The sequence below is a fragment of the Chenopodium album genome, chromosome 2, assembly GCF_948465745.1.
Source record: "Chenopodium album chromosome 2, dcCheAlbu1.1, whole genome shotgun sequence".
NCBI lineage: Eukaryota > Viridiplantae > Streptophyta > Magnoliopsida > Caryophyllales > Amaranthaceae > Chenopodium > Chenopodium album.
Window position 1 is genome coordinate 84,412,095 of NC_137835.1, and position 15,637 is coordinate 84,427,731.

Below are 15,637 nucleotides of genomic sequence, written 5' to 3' on the forward strand. Positions count from 1 at the left end.
TGTTTCGGGGCCCGGTGTCGAAAAACATTGAGATTTTAGGGGATACATCCCGGAGTCATATAATGCCGTTTGGAACCATATATAGTCATTATTTGTTGTCATAAATGCTCGTGGTAGGCTTGAATTAATGAAATCGGTGCAAGTTGTAAACCGGTAAATTGGTCGTTTAAAGGCAAATTGGATGGTTCCACCCGACCAATTGGACTTTCGGAGGGTGTTAGGGACCATGGTAAACATTTCGACAAATTTTATTTCCGGGTTATAAAAGTAAAAAATTCCCAAAATTGAATACTAATATCCACGCTTTTTGAGATATTTTGGAGGTTTCGGGTAGAGCTGTCAGTTTGGGTAAACGGGTCGGGTTTGGTTCGATAAGAGTGGGTCGGATCAACTCGGGTCGGGTCAATTCGGATTAATTCCATAACCTATGCGGGTCGGGTTTGGGTTGGGTCATGCTTTAGTCGGGTCACGTCGGGTAATACTTCTTATCGGGTTTGGGTCGGTTTAATAACAAGTCGGGTTACATTTGGGTCGGGTGAACAATAGGTCGGGTTTAATTCGGGTTAAAACATATTAAGGTAATTCTCGGGTTCGAGTCGGGTTTGGTTCAAGTCAATAACTTGCAGGTTATATTCAGGTCGGGTCATTTTCAAGTCGGGTCATTCTCGGGTTCAAGTCGGTTCGATTCAAGTCAATAGTTTGCGGGTTATAATCAGGTTGGGTCATTTTCAAGTCGATCATTCTCGGATTCAAGTCGGTTGTGTTTAAGTCAATAATTTGCAGGTTACAATCAGGTCGGGTCATTTCCAAGTGAGGTCATATTTGGGTTTAACTAAATATAAATAGATAATTATCATTTTTATCAAGCTAATTATTTCCTTTGACTATAATATATATGGCAATATACTAGGGAACTATAGTCTATAATTTAGGAAGATAATTATCTCTTTTGACCATACAACAAATATATATTATATTTAACTCTTAAATTTGAGGATGATGCTCTTTTCTTTTGCTGGCCTGGACCGACTTGGTCTCCCTAGACAAAATGATTTGATCATCAATAATAAGGTGGTCTAAATTGCATTTAAGGTGATTTGATTCGGGTCAGGAACAATTTGGGTTGAATTTAGGTCGGATCAATAACAAGTCGTGTTGATTTCAAGTCGTGTTAGTAACAGATCAGGTTGAATTTTTGGGTCAGGTTATTATAGGTCTGGTAAAATTTGGGTCAAGTCAATAACAAGTCGGGTTGATTTCAGATCGGGTTTGTAACAGGTTGGGTTAAATTCGGGTCGGGTTAGGAATGGATCGGGTTGAATTCAGGTCAGGTTAGTAACAAGTCGGGTTAAATTCGGGTTTTGAGGGGTTAAAACGGGTTTTAGTCAATTTCGGTTCATGTCGGGTTCGGTTTAGGTCAATAATTTACGGGTTACATTCGGGTCGGGTCATCCAGGTCAGTTCGGGTTTGGGTCTCACATACTCGGGTCTAAGGTTGGTTTCAAGTCGGGTCAGGTCGGGTTTGGGTCACCATTTTTTCGGGTTCAGATGGGTCGGTTAATAATCGGGTTTGAGTCGGTATTTCGAATCGGGTCAACTTTTGACATCTCTTGGTAACTATTTTTCTTTTGTTCCGATCCCTTAAAAAACAAAAATTAGTGTGACATGTCACATTGATAGCCTCTCTTTTACTCTCTCAATCTCCCCCTCACATTACTAATGCAATTAAAGAAATTACTGCAATAAGCAAACTGGAGGAGTTTATTCCTTTCAGATGCTCCAGCATTCATTATTTTATCCCTATTTCCTAACTTTGCAACAAACTTCACATTATCTAGCAAAATAATCTCTTTCTTGCCACTAAAGACGGTACAAAATCACCATGATAATAAAAACATTAATTTCACTTAGGAACTTGACCATATTCATGGACCTACATGTACTCCATCTGTTAAGTCTTGTATATATGTACGTCTGTTATAATTCTGATAAAATATTTGATTCACATAAATTTTACATAATAATACTAATACGTGTGATGTCAATTTAGGTGCGCATACTAACATTACAACATAAACAACATAAGAACGTGTACCAAATGATATTATACTCTAATATCATTTTTTTATAAACATTATGGAACTTATCCGTACGATATAAACAATATGTCACTTAATCAGTCGATCATAACATATAACCAAAAAGCGGAAAAATAAGTACATGAGCGAAAAGGAAAGAGAGATTGCGTAGCAATAGGTGGTAACTTAATTAGGTTGACTAATTAGAACGAGAAAGAAGGGAATATCCTTTAAACTCTAAGTGGAAGATACCATTTGAAGTTGTTAATTAAGCCCTGAAATTTGGCAACTATCATCTCTCATATAAATATACATCTCTGCGTTGTCCTCTTCTCCCATCTCTTTTCCCCATCACATAAATCAAACTAAATTGTTTTAAACTAAACCTTTAAAAAAAAAAAACACATTATTTTAAGATCTAACCCTTTCTTTTGTTTTTTTTCTTCACTTATTTTTGTCAGACTATTTGGAAGCTGTACGTCAGCATACTCAGCAACCTTAGACTAACAAATTTATTTCAGGTTTGTATTATTTTAAATATTTAATATTTAATATTTAATATTCTTAATAATTTGTAGAGTTACTTCTTGATTTATTATATTTATATTGTATTATATTGAATTGTTTAATATGATGATGTGTTAATATATATTGTTAAAAAATGAGATCTTTGATTTGTCGTTACATGTATATTTGTGATGTGACAAATGAATGATGTTTAAAGTACAAAATTTCAAGTTTCCAATTATTTGGGAGAATGAAGATTAAGATGTTTCATTATTCATTTTAAGGATTGAATCATACTTATTGATAATTTCTTTTAACATTATGATTTGATTCACAAGTGTTTCGAGTTTGGAGTCTTTTGACTGAACTATTAAATATGCATGCATAATCTCACCTATTAATCATGGAATCACGATAAAATTAAAGATTTATACTTGTTCATCCATAATCTCACCTATTGATCATGGAATCGTGCTAATAACTATGGATTTTAGTGTCGTGCTTGTACAGGCTAGATTTATATTCTATACGTAACAAATTATCAAATTTATGCCTCATAGAATTTGTTCGTATTTGGCTATTTTGTTCCATGTGGGAGCACACGAATAAGTAAAGTGTAGTAGGCCAGGTTTTGATATTCTCACGAGTACTTGCTTACACTTTATGAATTTTATTTTATGCTTATGATATATGAAAAGTAAATATCCAACCTTTTCTAGAACACTGAAAACAATAATATATACTCTACTTTTCAAAGTTGTTAATTAACGGTTTTATGTTACATTCGAGTGTATAGTGTGTGGAGACTAGGACGGAGTTGTTTGTTTCATATTATGTCGTGTGAAATGAATTTAACTAATCGTCTGTGTACAATGTATGTAACAAGTATTCATTATATATACATATACACATGCCTGTATTCTGTAACTAAAATTACTCGTTGGATTATATTTCAGGGGAAAACAACAGAGGAAGATTAAAGTGTCATGGCTAAGGATCAATTACATGTCCTAAATGCGTTAGATGTAGCCAAGACACAATGGTACCATTTTACGGCGATTGTAATAGCAGGGATGGGCTTCTTTACGGACGCTTACGATTTGTTTTGTATATCCTTAGTGACAAAACTCCTAGGACGGGTTTATTTTCACGTGCCCGGCTCAGAGAAGCCGGGCACGTTACCCCCTAGATACTCCTCGGCTATCAATGGAGTAGCCTTAGTAGGGACTCTAGCCGGGCAACTCTTCTTTGGCTGGCTCGGTGACAAGCTGGGCCGAAAAAAGGTCTATGGACTAACACTAATGCTCATGTGTCTATGCTCTGTGGCCTCAGGTCTCTCCTTTGGGAGTAACCCGAATACTGTGATGGTCACCCTTTGCTTCTTTCGGTTTTGGCTTGGGTTTGGGATTGGTGGGGATTACCCCTTATCTGCCACCATCATGTCCGAGTATGCTAATAAGAAGACTCGTGGTGCGTTCATTGCAGCCGTGTTTGCTATGCAGGGGTTCGGGATCCTTTCTGGTGGTATATTTGCTATTTTGATCTCTGCTGCATTCGATGCTAGGTACGTATACTTGTACACATTAACATCAGTCTGCTGATAAACAATAATGTTCATGAAAAAATTGCTGACAAACTTTTAAGAAAGTATGTTGTTACATAACAAAGTATCTAATCAATCTGACTTGAAAATGGTTGTTATATATGTCATAGGTTTCCAGCTCCATCGTATGAAGAAGATCCAATTAAGTCCACAATTCCACAAGCAGACTTCGTTTGGAGGATTATACTAATGGTTGGAGCATTACCAGCACTTATGACATACTACTGGCGAATGAAGATGCCTGAGACTGCAAGGTATACCGCGCTTGTTGCAAAGAATACTAAGCAGGCGGCAGCTGACATGGGGAAGGTATTGAATCAGGAGATCGAAGAGGAGCAGCCTCAAGGGGTGGAGAAGTTGGGGACAAAGACCGTTTGGGGTTTGTTCTCCAAGGAGTTTGCTCGACGTCATGGTTTGCACTTACTAGGAACTGCTAGTACCTGGTTCTTACTTGACATTGCGTTTTACAGTCAGAATCTTTTTCAGAAGGATATCTTTAGTGCTGTGGGGTGGATCCCTGCTGCTAAATCAATGAACGCGATCCAAGAGGTGTATAAGATTGCTCGAGCTCAGACTTTGATTGCGTTATGCAGTACTGTTCCTGGATACTGGTTCACTGTCTTCCTCATTGATAGGATTGGGCGGTTTGTTATCCAAATTTTGGGGTTTGCCATGATGACCGTGTTCATGTTTGCCCTTGCAATTCCTTACAACCATTGGACTCACCCGGAGAACAGGATTGGGTTTGTCATGATGTATGCCTTAACCTTCTTCTTTGCCAACTTTGGTCCCAATGCTACCACATTTGTGGTCCCTGCAGAGATCTTCCCTGCGCGGCTAAGATCTACTTGTCATGGGATATCAGCTGCCGCTGGGAAGGCAGGTGCCATAATTGGCGCGTTTGGGTTCTTATACTTGGCTCAGAATACTGACCCAACAAAGACAGACCAAGGTTACCCTCCAGGCATTGGAGTGAAAAACTCTCTCATTGTTCTAGGTGTGATCAACTTACTAGGGCTGTTCTTTACCTTCTTGGTGCCTGAGGCGAAGGGGAAATCTTTAGAAGAAATCTCGCGGGAAAATGAAGATGAGGAGGAAGAAGAACCATCCATAGTTTGAGTTTGTTTGGGATTTCTAGTGTAGTTTAAGATCAGTTTCCCAATGTCTACTGTAGTGTGATCAATGTTTCTTTCTTATTTCTCAGGCACTAGTTCTCTATGACATTAGTTGTGTTGGGTGTGCTACATTGTTGCATAAATTGTGATGAGTGTTTAAGTAGGTTGTGAAGGAATCTATCGTGTTTGGTTTGTTGAAAATCATTGCATGTTTATTTTATAATGTCAGCCATTGCAACTTACAGATACAGGTTCAATGTGCTGATCTTTAAATACTGATGAGTTTCGCTATCAGGTCTGCTGTTTTTTTCAGTTCAGAACTGCGAGGTTTTGATGGTTATTTGTAAAGAAGAGTCAAGGAAATCTCTTAACGCCTTAAAAACTAGCAAGAAAAAGGAAAAAAGAATCAAGTGGTAAAACATTTGTTACCTAGCTGCTTTCAATTAGCAGCGACAAAGGCAGGAGTATCTGATATCAGGCTATGCTCTTGCTAAAATCATGTTTATTCGTCAGCAATTAATTTCTAATGTGTAGAAACATTTCGAGCCCTTAATAAAATAAGAATCACTTCATATACATTGTCAACTGTAAACCAAGAAAACAATCTTTAGAACCTCATAGTGATACTTCAGAGACATGTTTCTACTAGGTTTCCTCTAAGTTTGCCAAGAAAGAAGTATTTGAAGCTCTAAGTTTGCCAAGGGGATGGCGTTGATATAAAACCTAATGCCTCGTCAATCACCCATGCTTTGAGACACAAAGAGTTGGCCAGTTTCATGTCGAGGGATAAGGCTGAAAACTGTCAGTCCAATACCGGGAAAACCATACCTGACCAAAACAGTCCTACAGATGAGACATTAAAATAGAAAGTCTACTCAAGCCCAACACCACCTTAAAGTTAGTCTGATCTGACTCGAGTTGGGTTGAGCTGATGATAATCAGCTCTTCCCTAGGTAAAGAGCTATAAACTTCTTAAAATATTGCCACCCTAGTTGATGCCCCAATCTATGCATAAAAAACTGGATTACTGGAAATCTGGAATAACAACATTTATAACTTCCAAGAGTTAGATCATCAATAGTTTACAAGTCAGTAAACTTGCCCTTGTCTGACAAGCAATACAGGCTAACAACAGTATATATGTCACAACAGCAACAGCCTATAAGCTTCAAGCGTCAGACCTGTTTTCGAGTTTTTTCTTCGTCAGAAAGAATTATCGCTTTATAAATTCTAATTGATTAATGTGCACGATCTTTGAGCACTTCAAGATCCATCTCCGAGGGGTCAGTAGCCTGAATTTCATAATGTACACCATCAAGCTCATGCTTAAAGTTCTCCTTTGATGTGGCGTACAGCATCTTGGCACGTATACGAGAAGTTGAAGGAGCCCTACAAATAGATAAAACATGTAAATGATCATGCTACAAAATTTCTTCTGAAAGTCAGAATCAGAAGATCTGCACTTCTGCTACTCAACAATCAATAAAAAAAAAATAAGCTGAACTAATTGTCTAATAGTCAGGCAACAAATATTTACGTAGTATATTCTTATTAGTTGTCTAACTACTTTGGCAATTAGACAATTTCTAGAAGAAATGGCAATTTATGTCATAACAAAGCTTGAGCATGGAACTTCAAAAACAGTAGATCAGAGGTCATGATTCTAATGAAGCTGTTGGGTAAAAACATAGTTTTTCTGGGCCAAATCAATCATACGCAGTAAGATCAGCGCAAATAAACAAACTATGCAGTATCTGACTATCTGATAGAGATAGCCTAACACTATTTTTCCAGGTCAGGTGCAAAATTACCCCCCTCACTGAATCCCTATCTCAAGGTGGCCTGCGGAAGGTGGCTAGTGAGGAATAATGTTCAGGGGACGGGGGAAAGGAGCCTTGAACCCAGGACGAGCTAAGTTGTGAACTGATGGAAGCCAGGGGTTCAACCACTGATCTCTACTCATTTATTGTTTAAGGCTTAACACTACACTCCAGGAAATTGCTAGCAGTAATAAATCAGACATTCATAAATCAATCCAGTTCCAGAGTTCATGTATATAGACTATATACATATAATAGCAGCAACATATATACTTGACATCCGAAATTCCGAAGTATGAAACAGAATCAGCATCACCAGGGCATTTATCTTAGTATCATCATAATTTGACGAATCAAAAGTCGATGTATATTTCACAAAATTGATTCAAAGATGCAGATTCAATAATCAAATAATTGAAGGGAATGAATATGCAACTGAAGAAAAGAAATCAGGCAAAGAGCTAACCATGCAAAGAAGAAAATCTTGCTCTTTTGGCAATTGTCAGATGTCACAAAATCATAATCAAAGACTGCATATCGACAGTCATTTTCTGGCAAAGAAGCCAAAAAATCATCATAGCTTTCGGCTGGATTGCCAGTCTTCTCAACTACAACTTCTTTCTTCTTCTCATCAATCTTGAATACAACGTAGCGATGATCCTTCTTCCTCTTTAGTTCTAGGAATGCATCTTTGCTATGGTCCGCGATAGACAATCCAGACAGAGAGTTAGACTGTTACAAAACAAAACTATGATCAGACTTTCTGAACCTTAGATGATTCCATAAGAACAATAGACCAATTGCTATCAAAATCCAACAACATTGAAACATAAAATGGGCTAGACTTAATCACTCAAGAGTATGCTAAAAAAATTCAGCCTCGGGTGAAACTAATCGCGTAAACACTATCTAAAATTGATCAACTCAGCAAGGCTGCCCTCGAAAATCACAGGATAGCAATGTCAATCATCACCCGTAGCAATCAATTTTTCGTAAGGCAGCAGAGTTAAAACCTCATGATGAACATACACAAAGCACATACCCCATCAAAATACAAACTTGACAATACAAATTGTAAGAATTCTTATTAAAACTTATAAGTCCCAATTTCAGCTTTCAAAATCAACTCGAATGTCATTGTTCTGTAATACGATGTAAAATAATATGACACCTTGATTTTTTATTTTTTATTTTTTATTTTTTTTTTGAGGCGAAAATGGAGAACACATATTCTAAGCATAATCAAAATTGTGTAATTCACTACCAAAGAAAAACTTGTCAATTAAATCGCTCAAAATTCACAGGAAATCACAGCCAAAGTTCACAGAGATCTCAAATTTCAATCAAAAACAAATAAATTGGTAATTTGGGCAAAAATTTCAACTGAATGGTAAAAAAGTCAAACCAAAATTTCGCTTTTTGTAAAATTAATTTTTACGCAGATTACTCGCCTGACAAACATCGAAGGCCCCAAAAAAAATCATCTTTCAGCAAGAATGAATAACACAAGAAATGGGAATACTAGCAAAATGGTCAATGGTTGAAATTGAAGTATATCAATTAAATTTTTGCATCAAATAAAAAAAAATTAATAATAAATCAAGCCTAAATTTTTTCACATAAAATTATCAAAATCATAATTAATCAGACCACAAATCCAATAAAATTGAGAATAATCAACTCAAAATCATGGAAATTATACTTAATCGGAGGCAAAAACAAAAAATTACCCATGAAAGTAAAAGCAAAGAATTAAAGATTCAGCATATAAAAAAGTGAATACCCTTTTGAAAGACATGGTTGATGAAGTTGCTTAGATTGAAAGGAAACACCAAAATCGCACGAAAGTTAGAATTTTTAGAGAGAGAAATGGGGTTTAAAGGATTGGTGATAAACTGGAGGGAAATTGGTTGTTGAAAGAAAACAAAATAAATTGAGAATTTTATGGTGTCGTGGAGTGTCCAAAAACTGACTGAAAAAAGGTTCTTTCTTTTTGTTCTTTTCTTTCTTTCTAGTGAAGAATTATTAACAATGGGATGTCTTACTTTAGGGTTATCAACTTAACCGTCATTAACGCGTTAACGGTATTTATAATTGCTTAGGTCTTGTTTAATTTACCTTAAGAAAAAAAATAGACAAAAATTGTTAAAAATCGGTTATTTATTGAACAAATATAATATTAAATCAATAAAATAAATTTTGATCAGAAAAATTATTTTTAATTTGATTACAAATAAAACTAGCTTAGCCAAATGAAATAACTTTAAGTGTAGTAGATATTATGTGAAGAGAATATGATCATAGACTCATAGATTAGAGTTGGCAAAGTTGAGAGGAAAAGAACAATTATATGGCTTGTTTTTGTTGAACTAGTCTAGGATAATAGGATGACTTGACCAATTTATTCACAATGAAAGTTGGTAAGAAGTATCTTTATTCATAATTTTTTTTCTTTTCAAAAGAATTTTGCAAATAATTTTACTCTTATGCTAAGGCACGCCGTTTGAGTAGTTAATATAATACGATTAAAGAAGTATGTACTATTACGGATATAAATTTTTTATTAAATAGATAATTGAGAAATCACATCAAACAATCAGTTTAATTTTCAACCTTCATTGGCATGAAATAACACAATATATCACATATGCTTACTCTAATAATAATTCTATACAATCTAATCTTTCTCCAATTATATTTCATTTAACCTATAATGAGAAATTAAAGCTATACAATCTTTAGACACTCCGTCCTACTGCTCAAAGATTACTATCTAGTGATGTAGTCAAGGGATTTAAAAAGTTAAACTCTTAATTTCATAATTTGTGGTCTTCCTTCCTTACGACTAATCTAAATTATATCCTACCTCCGTTTCTGAAAGTTCGACTCACTTACTATTCACGTGGTCAAAATAAAATAACTTTTGACCATATTTTATGATTTATACCATCTAAATAAATTACTAATTTGATCTTATTAGATTCCCCTAATGATAAATTTTTCAAATATAAACTTTTTGGAATTTTTACTTATACATAACCAAAGTTATACATAATCAAAGATGTTCATTAAAAACCGTACAAATGCAAAGTGAGTCGAACTTTCCATAGTATATTTTTGAGAGAATTATGTTGCTACTCCGTAGTATATACTTCGTATGATACAATTTGACTTTATTGGTAAGTGTTAACAAGGGTGAGTAGATTAGATGAAGATTAATTAATCAATCGAGGGTACAATAATAGTAATTCGTAATTGCTGATGTAATTCTTAAAAGATGCTGCCAAGCTACATTTGACCTTAGTGGGTGATTGATATTATTAAAATGTTATTATGAAATTTAGAATTGACTTGAAAAAAAAGAGGGCGGTGCGTTGGAATAACGCTATAGTATGAGGTATACGAGTAGGTAACATGGCCATAGGACCAGAAAATAATGATCTAGTTTTGCAATTTGCAAATGGATGCTTGCTACCCAACAAATTATTATTGATGAAGTCCCCCCACCGTCCTTTACCCTTTAAAAAATAAATTATAGATTTTTAATTATTTTTTGTCAGGCAAAAGCTAACGAACGCTCCGTGGGCATGTTATGGGCATTAGATAAGCTAGCTAAAAAATAAAAAGTTTGAATTAAAAATTAACATTAATTACACTGATCGATGCGTGATTTTGTCATGTTTTCCCAAATTAATCTTATTTTAGGTAATATATTAAATGTTTATCCATCGTCCCGGGACGTTCGTTAGCAAGATCATTTTTGTTATAAGGTTTTTTTTTTTTTCATGAAATATTTATAATTTTATGTACGTTGTCTTTCTCGATGTTCATCAAATATTTAGATTTTTTTGTAAAGAGTAATTATTGCGTGATCTAGGACAATTAAATTGGAATTTTTTTTCCCTCATAGAAAAAGAATGACTTATTTTTTTATATCAATTGTTATAAAGTGAGGTAGTAGTGGTTCTACTACACCACACTCAGCAACTAAGAGCCTCTTTAATTCTCTAAAGGTTATAAAATAACTCCTTAACTATATTTCTATCATCAATGAGAAAGATTTTTTTTTTTTTTTTTTTTTATTTTTTTTTTTAGGAATCAGAAAACAAAACTTTGATGACTTAAATTCCCCAACATTTTTTACGCTCTCAAGAAAAATTCTAAACTCAATTACGCTATCAACAGAAGTAAATCACCATTGTATCTCATGCAATAAGTTTACCTTCTCTTCATATACATTATGTCTCTGGTAACAAATTTTACTAATTATTATATACACAATGTCAATTACTCTATAAAATTCATGTCAAACCTCATTGTTTATTAACCCCGTAAATAATACACTAAATAAACACATTTTATATACCATATCTAAAACGGCCAACATAACACACCCACACGGCCATACCCCATGACCATAAAGTTGAGTTGGGCTATAGTCAATAACCCAAGAAATTAGGGGTAATTCCACTTTTGAAAGGCGTTTCGAAACCGGTTTAGAGTGCCCTAGCAAGTTGATATTGATCATAAATTTACATGGTACTACGAAACAAAAAACAACCTTTGAGAAAGCTCTGATCTTCTACCTGTTTTTCAAATTTTCCCCGCTAAAAAGTACCCTTTATGGAGTCAGAGGGTAAGATCAAACTCGATGAACCCTATTTCTCTATTCTTTTATTTTCATAATTTTTCTGTAATTCTAGATTTAAATGGGTGTTCTTGTCTTGTTAGGGCACCGAAATCCTACAAACCCATCTGCAGTTTTGGCTTCTCTTTTGACTAAAAGAGCTAAGATTCATGAAGAACTCAGAAACATTGAGAAACAGGTGATTTCCCCAAATCCCACATTGTATGATTTCTGGGGTTTGTGTTGATTGTTTTGTTGTTTGTTCAAGTTGATTGAATCAGTGAAATTATGGGTTTTTCTGGGATTTTTAAAAAAATATGATTTCAGTCTAATTGCCAGGATCAATTGTCTGACATGAACTAATCCAATAGGTTTGATTTACATAATATTGATCAGCAAGTGAATGGATTCAATTGATTAAGAATTTGTATCTATTATGTATTTTGTGCTTTATTTTCTTTGCTGTTTGAGGATTCTGTATTTTAAAAACCTTGCCACTAAATTCTTCTGCAAGTAATTTTGGCTATTCGGGTTGTCAAATGACTAGGTTTTTTTAATGATCAATGAGGTACTTCATTGTCATTGAAGGTGCTTTGTGCCTTCAAATTTGTGGGATTGATGTGTCCACTTTCAAGACTCAAGAATGTATCTTTGGAATATGAATCCTATCTTTCTGTACTGGGTTTATTGGCTATGTAGATTTATCGCGGTGTAGGAACCAAGAAGTGCTTTTATGAGCTCTTACATTGTGAAATATTGTAACTGCTTGTTTATGCATTTGCTGATTTTGAAGTTTTAGTAGTTGGCATTGGATTTTATAAGAAAGAAAAGGGTTTTAATCATCACCCACCATGAAGTGCTTTTGTGAGCTCTTACATGCCAACACTTTCAATATATTAGACCTCAATAAAATACTGAACCGTGTCTTCATAGATTGGAATGCTTAAGCCAAGCTGCGTTGATTGGTATATACCAGTAATAATATAATCATACCTGAGTATGCTTCTCATGATATGGCAACAATGTGGAAAGGATGTTTTACAAAAGAAAGAAATTTGAGATTGTTAAGCTGCTTTGATTGGTATATGATGATATAATCATTCCTCTTTCTTTTGCTCTCATCATCCATTGAGACTCGAACTGTGACAAGTGTATTGTTGCAAGTGCAGGTCTTTGACATGGAGACAACTTATTTACAGGACCCTAGCCAATGTGGAAATGTATTGAAAGGTTACGATGGGTTCTTATCGACATCAAAGAGTACCACACTGTACATCCCCGAACTCTTTTCCAATATCTTTCATCTTCAGCTCCTTCTTTACTGGAATATACTTAATGACTGATGTTATTACAATATGCTTATACAAATGGCACTTTGTTTTTTGTTGCATATAACACAAGAGTTTGAAATCTGATTTGTTATCATTAAATGATTGCTTTAAGTCGAATTTCTTGTCTCTTAAAGAGTGAAGCTTTAACAATTTTCTGAAATATCAGCATAAGTTTAAATATGAAATTTTTTGTGGCAGTATGTGGTTTGTTATAGTTCCTTTTGCTTTTTGTAATTATTCATGTTGAAATCAATGTATAGGAAACTTCATTAATTTGGTCATTGAAGGAGATCTTTTCACTAATAGTAGATGTGTATCAGTGTATATAATGTTTCCTGGTTCTATGTTTAGGCTGAAGAGGTCCAGGAAGTTTCAACCGGAAGACAGGCTATTTTCTTTATCTTCAATTACCTCACCAGCAGTATGTATTTTGCATCTTACATGTGGTAGCATGTTTTTTTGTTTGTCTTGAATGTCTCTTGTTGATGAAGTGCTGAGATATGACTAGAGAGACCTCGCTATTTCTCATCTGTTTGGCTGGACCTTGATACAAGATATCTCGTGTGTGAAATATTTTCCTCCAAAGTAATCTGATGAAATACTGAATGGAATTCAGTTACTAGAACTATTGCATTAGCCAACCACTAGTGAGATTGATCTAGGTGAACACAATACTCCACTGATTCTCAGTTTCCTGTGTTTTGAGCATCTATTCATTTGGGAACTATGATGGATGTATTGTTAGCATTTAAGAGAAATATAAAAATTCTACGAAATATATAAGTTTTTTGTTTGAGTAATACAGATTATTGTTTATTTTAGGTGTTAGCATGAGCTAGAAATGATACAGCGTAGGTTTTACCATGTAACTCTGATGATCTAGTCAATTATTTTAGCATTGTGGTGATAATTAGCTGTGTTATATCGTCATCATCATTAGTTATGTTATTCAGCCCAAATTTATTAAGTTTATCATCAGCAATAAGAATTAATTTAAGAACTTATGTATGTGATCTTTTGAAGTCATGCAGAAGAATAAAAATGATTCCAGATTGTGTGTTTCATTTATTTATCATAATGTCAGATAGAATGACAATTTCTCCTTCATGCAGCCTTTGTTCAGGAATTATATTCGTCTCTCAGACCCATGTATAGGATATTTTTTATAGTATTGTTCTATTTTGATGGTCACACTAATCATCTTGTTATGTTTATTTGCTGGTTCCACTGTAGGCAGAAGAACAAGCATATGGAAGAGAAGGTGTGCTTTTCATCTGTCATATGAGAAATTTTCTTCCCATCAGAATTTCTTAAATCATATTCTGATGCTTGCTGCGTATGTTGGTAGATGGAAGATTGGAAGGTCCAGGTCGATACAGGGGAATGGGTGTGGTCGGAAATGGACAGTAAGTGCTACTTTTATCATGAATAGGAATAGCTGGTATAAATGTATGTGGTATATTCTTGGGTTGTATTGCTATTCACAAATCACATCTACATATTATGTTTTGTTTGTAATGTTCGTGTCATGTGTCTTTTATAGAAGTTAGAATTAGATGATTCGCATTCATTGCAACTTCATGATCTTTACAATACTGCAACTTATATTCATAAAGTCAATATATGCTACATCTTTTTAAAATAATGAAGAGGTTTATCTGTTCAAATTACAGGGGCAAACCGAAGAAAGGCAGAGGAGCTAGAGAAGGAAAAAGAATCAAACATAATGATCAGGATTTCGATTATGATGATGATGCTGAAATGTAGCGGTTTACTACTAGTCTACTACAAGAAAGATCTACTAGCTGATGTTTTCATACACTTTCTAGCGTAATGCTAAAGCAGATGATATGATAGAGGAGCGTATACCATCAAACAAGGACCTATGTATCACTGATCCATCTGAATACAGCAGCCAATGTATACTGCAAGTCTTTTTTTTTTTTTTTTTTTTTGGTGGGGATGGGGGAGTACAGTCTCTGATGTACATGTAAATCAGAGGAATTGAAGTAATTTTCCTGGTAAAGAAAGTTTGAGATCTTAGTTTTTGGTCTGGTTTAGTCGGAGTACAAGCGAACGGTTTCTAATCTAACTTAAGCATGGGGCAAAGCTGTGTAGAGAGCAGTGAGGCCAAACAAACTAAACTTGATTCCCTGTTTTGTTGCTCAATTACAATGGATCATACTTTCCTAAATGTACCTAATATCAGCTGAACTTGGGTTTATAGATGAATTTAACAAACTCCCTTGAAAGTTATTGACTTAAGGCTAAGGGTGTTAAAAGAACAAAGAGAGGGTCTGACTATCCGAGAGTAGTGTTTGTTGTATTATATGGGAGTCTAATTATTCTACTCCGTATTAATTAAGTGGAAAAAAATTGAGAGGAAAAAACTTAAAACATGTGCATATTTTCTTATAAACTCAGAACTTTAACACTAACCTTTTGGAATTCTACTCCGTAAAATACATTGGTCTTAGTTAATTTGTCTACTCAGAGTATCAAATTTAACAAGGAACTATGATAAATTTATCTCCTAGCATAATTTATTTTATCCTA

General features: G+C 34.6%; 3 protein-coding genes across 3 annotated transcripts; 2 read left to right on the top strand and 1 right to left on the bottom strand.

The window, feature by feature from the left end:
• The first annotated feature begins 2,438 nt into the window (after positions 1-2,438).
• Positions 2,439-5,426, top strand: LOC145591398 (putative inorganic phosphate transporter 1-7). The gene is made up of 3 exons (XM_081647842.1): positions 2,439-2,599; positions 3,542-4,149; positions 4,299-5,426. The coding sequence occupies exons 2-3, from the start codon at positions 3,572-3,574 to the stop codon at positions 5,305-5,307; spliced, it is 1,587 nt and encodes a 528-aa protein (XP_081503968.1). The 5' UTR covers positions 2,439-2,599; positions 3,542-3,571; the 3' UTR covers positions 5,308-5,426.
• Positions 5,427-6,337: 911 nt separating this feature from the next.
• Positions 6,338-9,159, bottom strand: LOC145604499 (actin-depolymerizing factor-like). Its single transcript, XM_081660386.1, has 3 exons — positions 8,907-9,159; positions 7,590-7,855; positions 6,338-6,692 (listed from the first exon to the last, which is right to left on the bottom strand). The coding sequence occupies exons 1-3, from the start codon at positions 8,919-8,921 to the stop codon at positions 6,542-6,544; spliced, it is 432 nt and encodes a 143-aa protein (XP_081516512.1). The 5' UTR covers positions 8,922-9,159; the 3' UTR covers positions 6,338-6,541.
• A 2,382-nt stretch (positions 9,160-11,541) lies between these two features.
• On the top strand, positions 11,542-15,134 carry LOC145591407 (uncharacterized). Its single transcript, XM_081647851.1, has 7 exons — positions 11,542-11,759; positions 11,855-11,949; positions 12,920-13,020; positions 13,433-13,502; positions 14,315-14,342; positions 14,430-14,487; positions 14,755-15,134. Exons 1-7 carry the CDS (start codon positions 11,747-11,749, stop codon positions 14,846-14,848), a joined length of 459 nt encoding a protein of 152 aa, XP_081503977.1. The 5' UTR covers positions 11,542-11,746; the 3' UTR covers positions 14,849-15,134.
• The last annotated feature ends 503 nt before the right edge of the window (positions 15,135-15,637 follow it).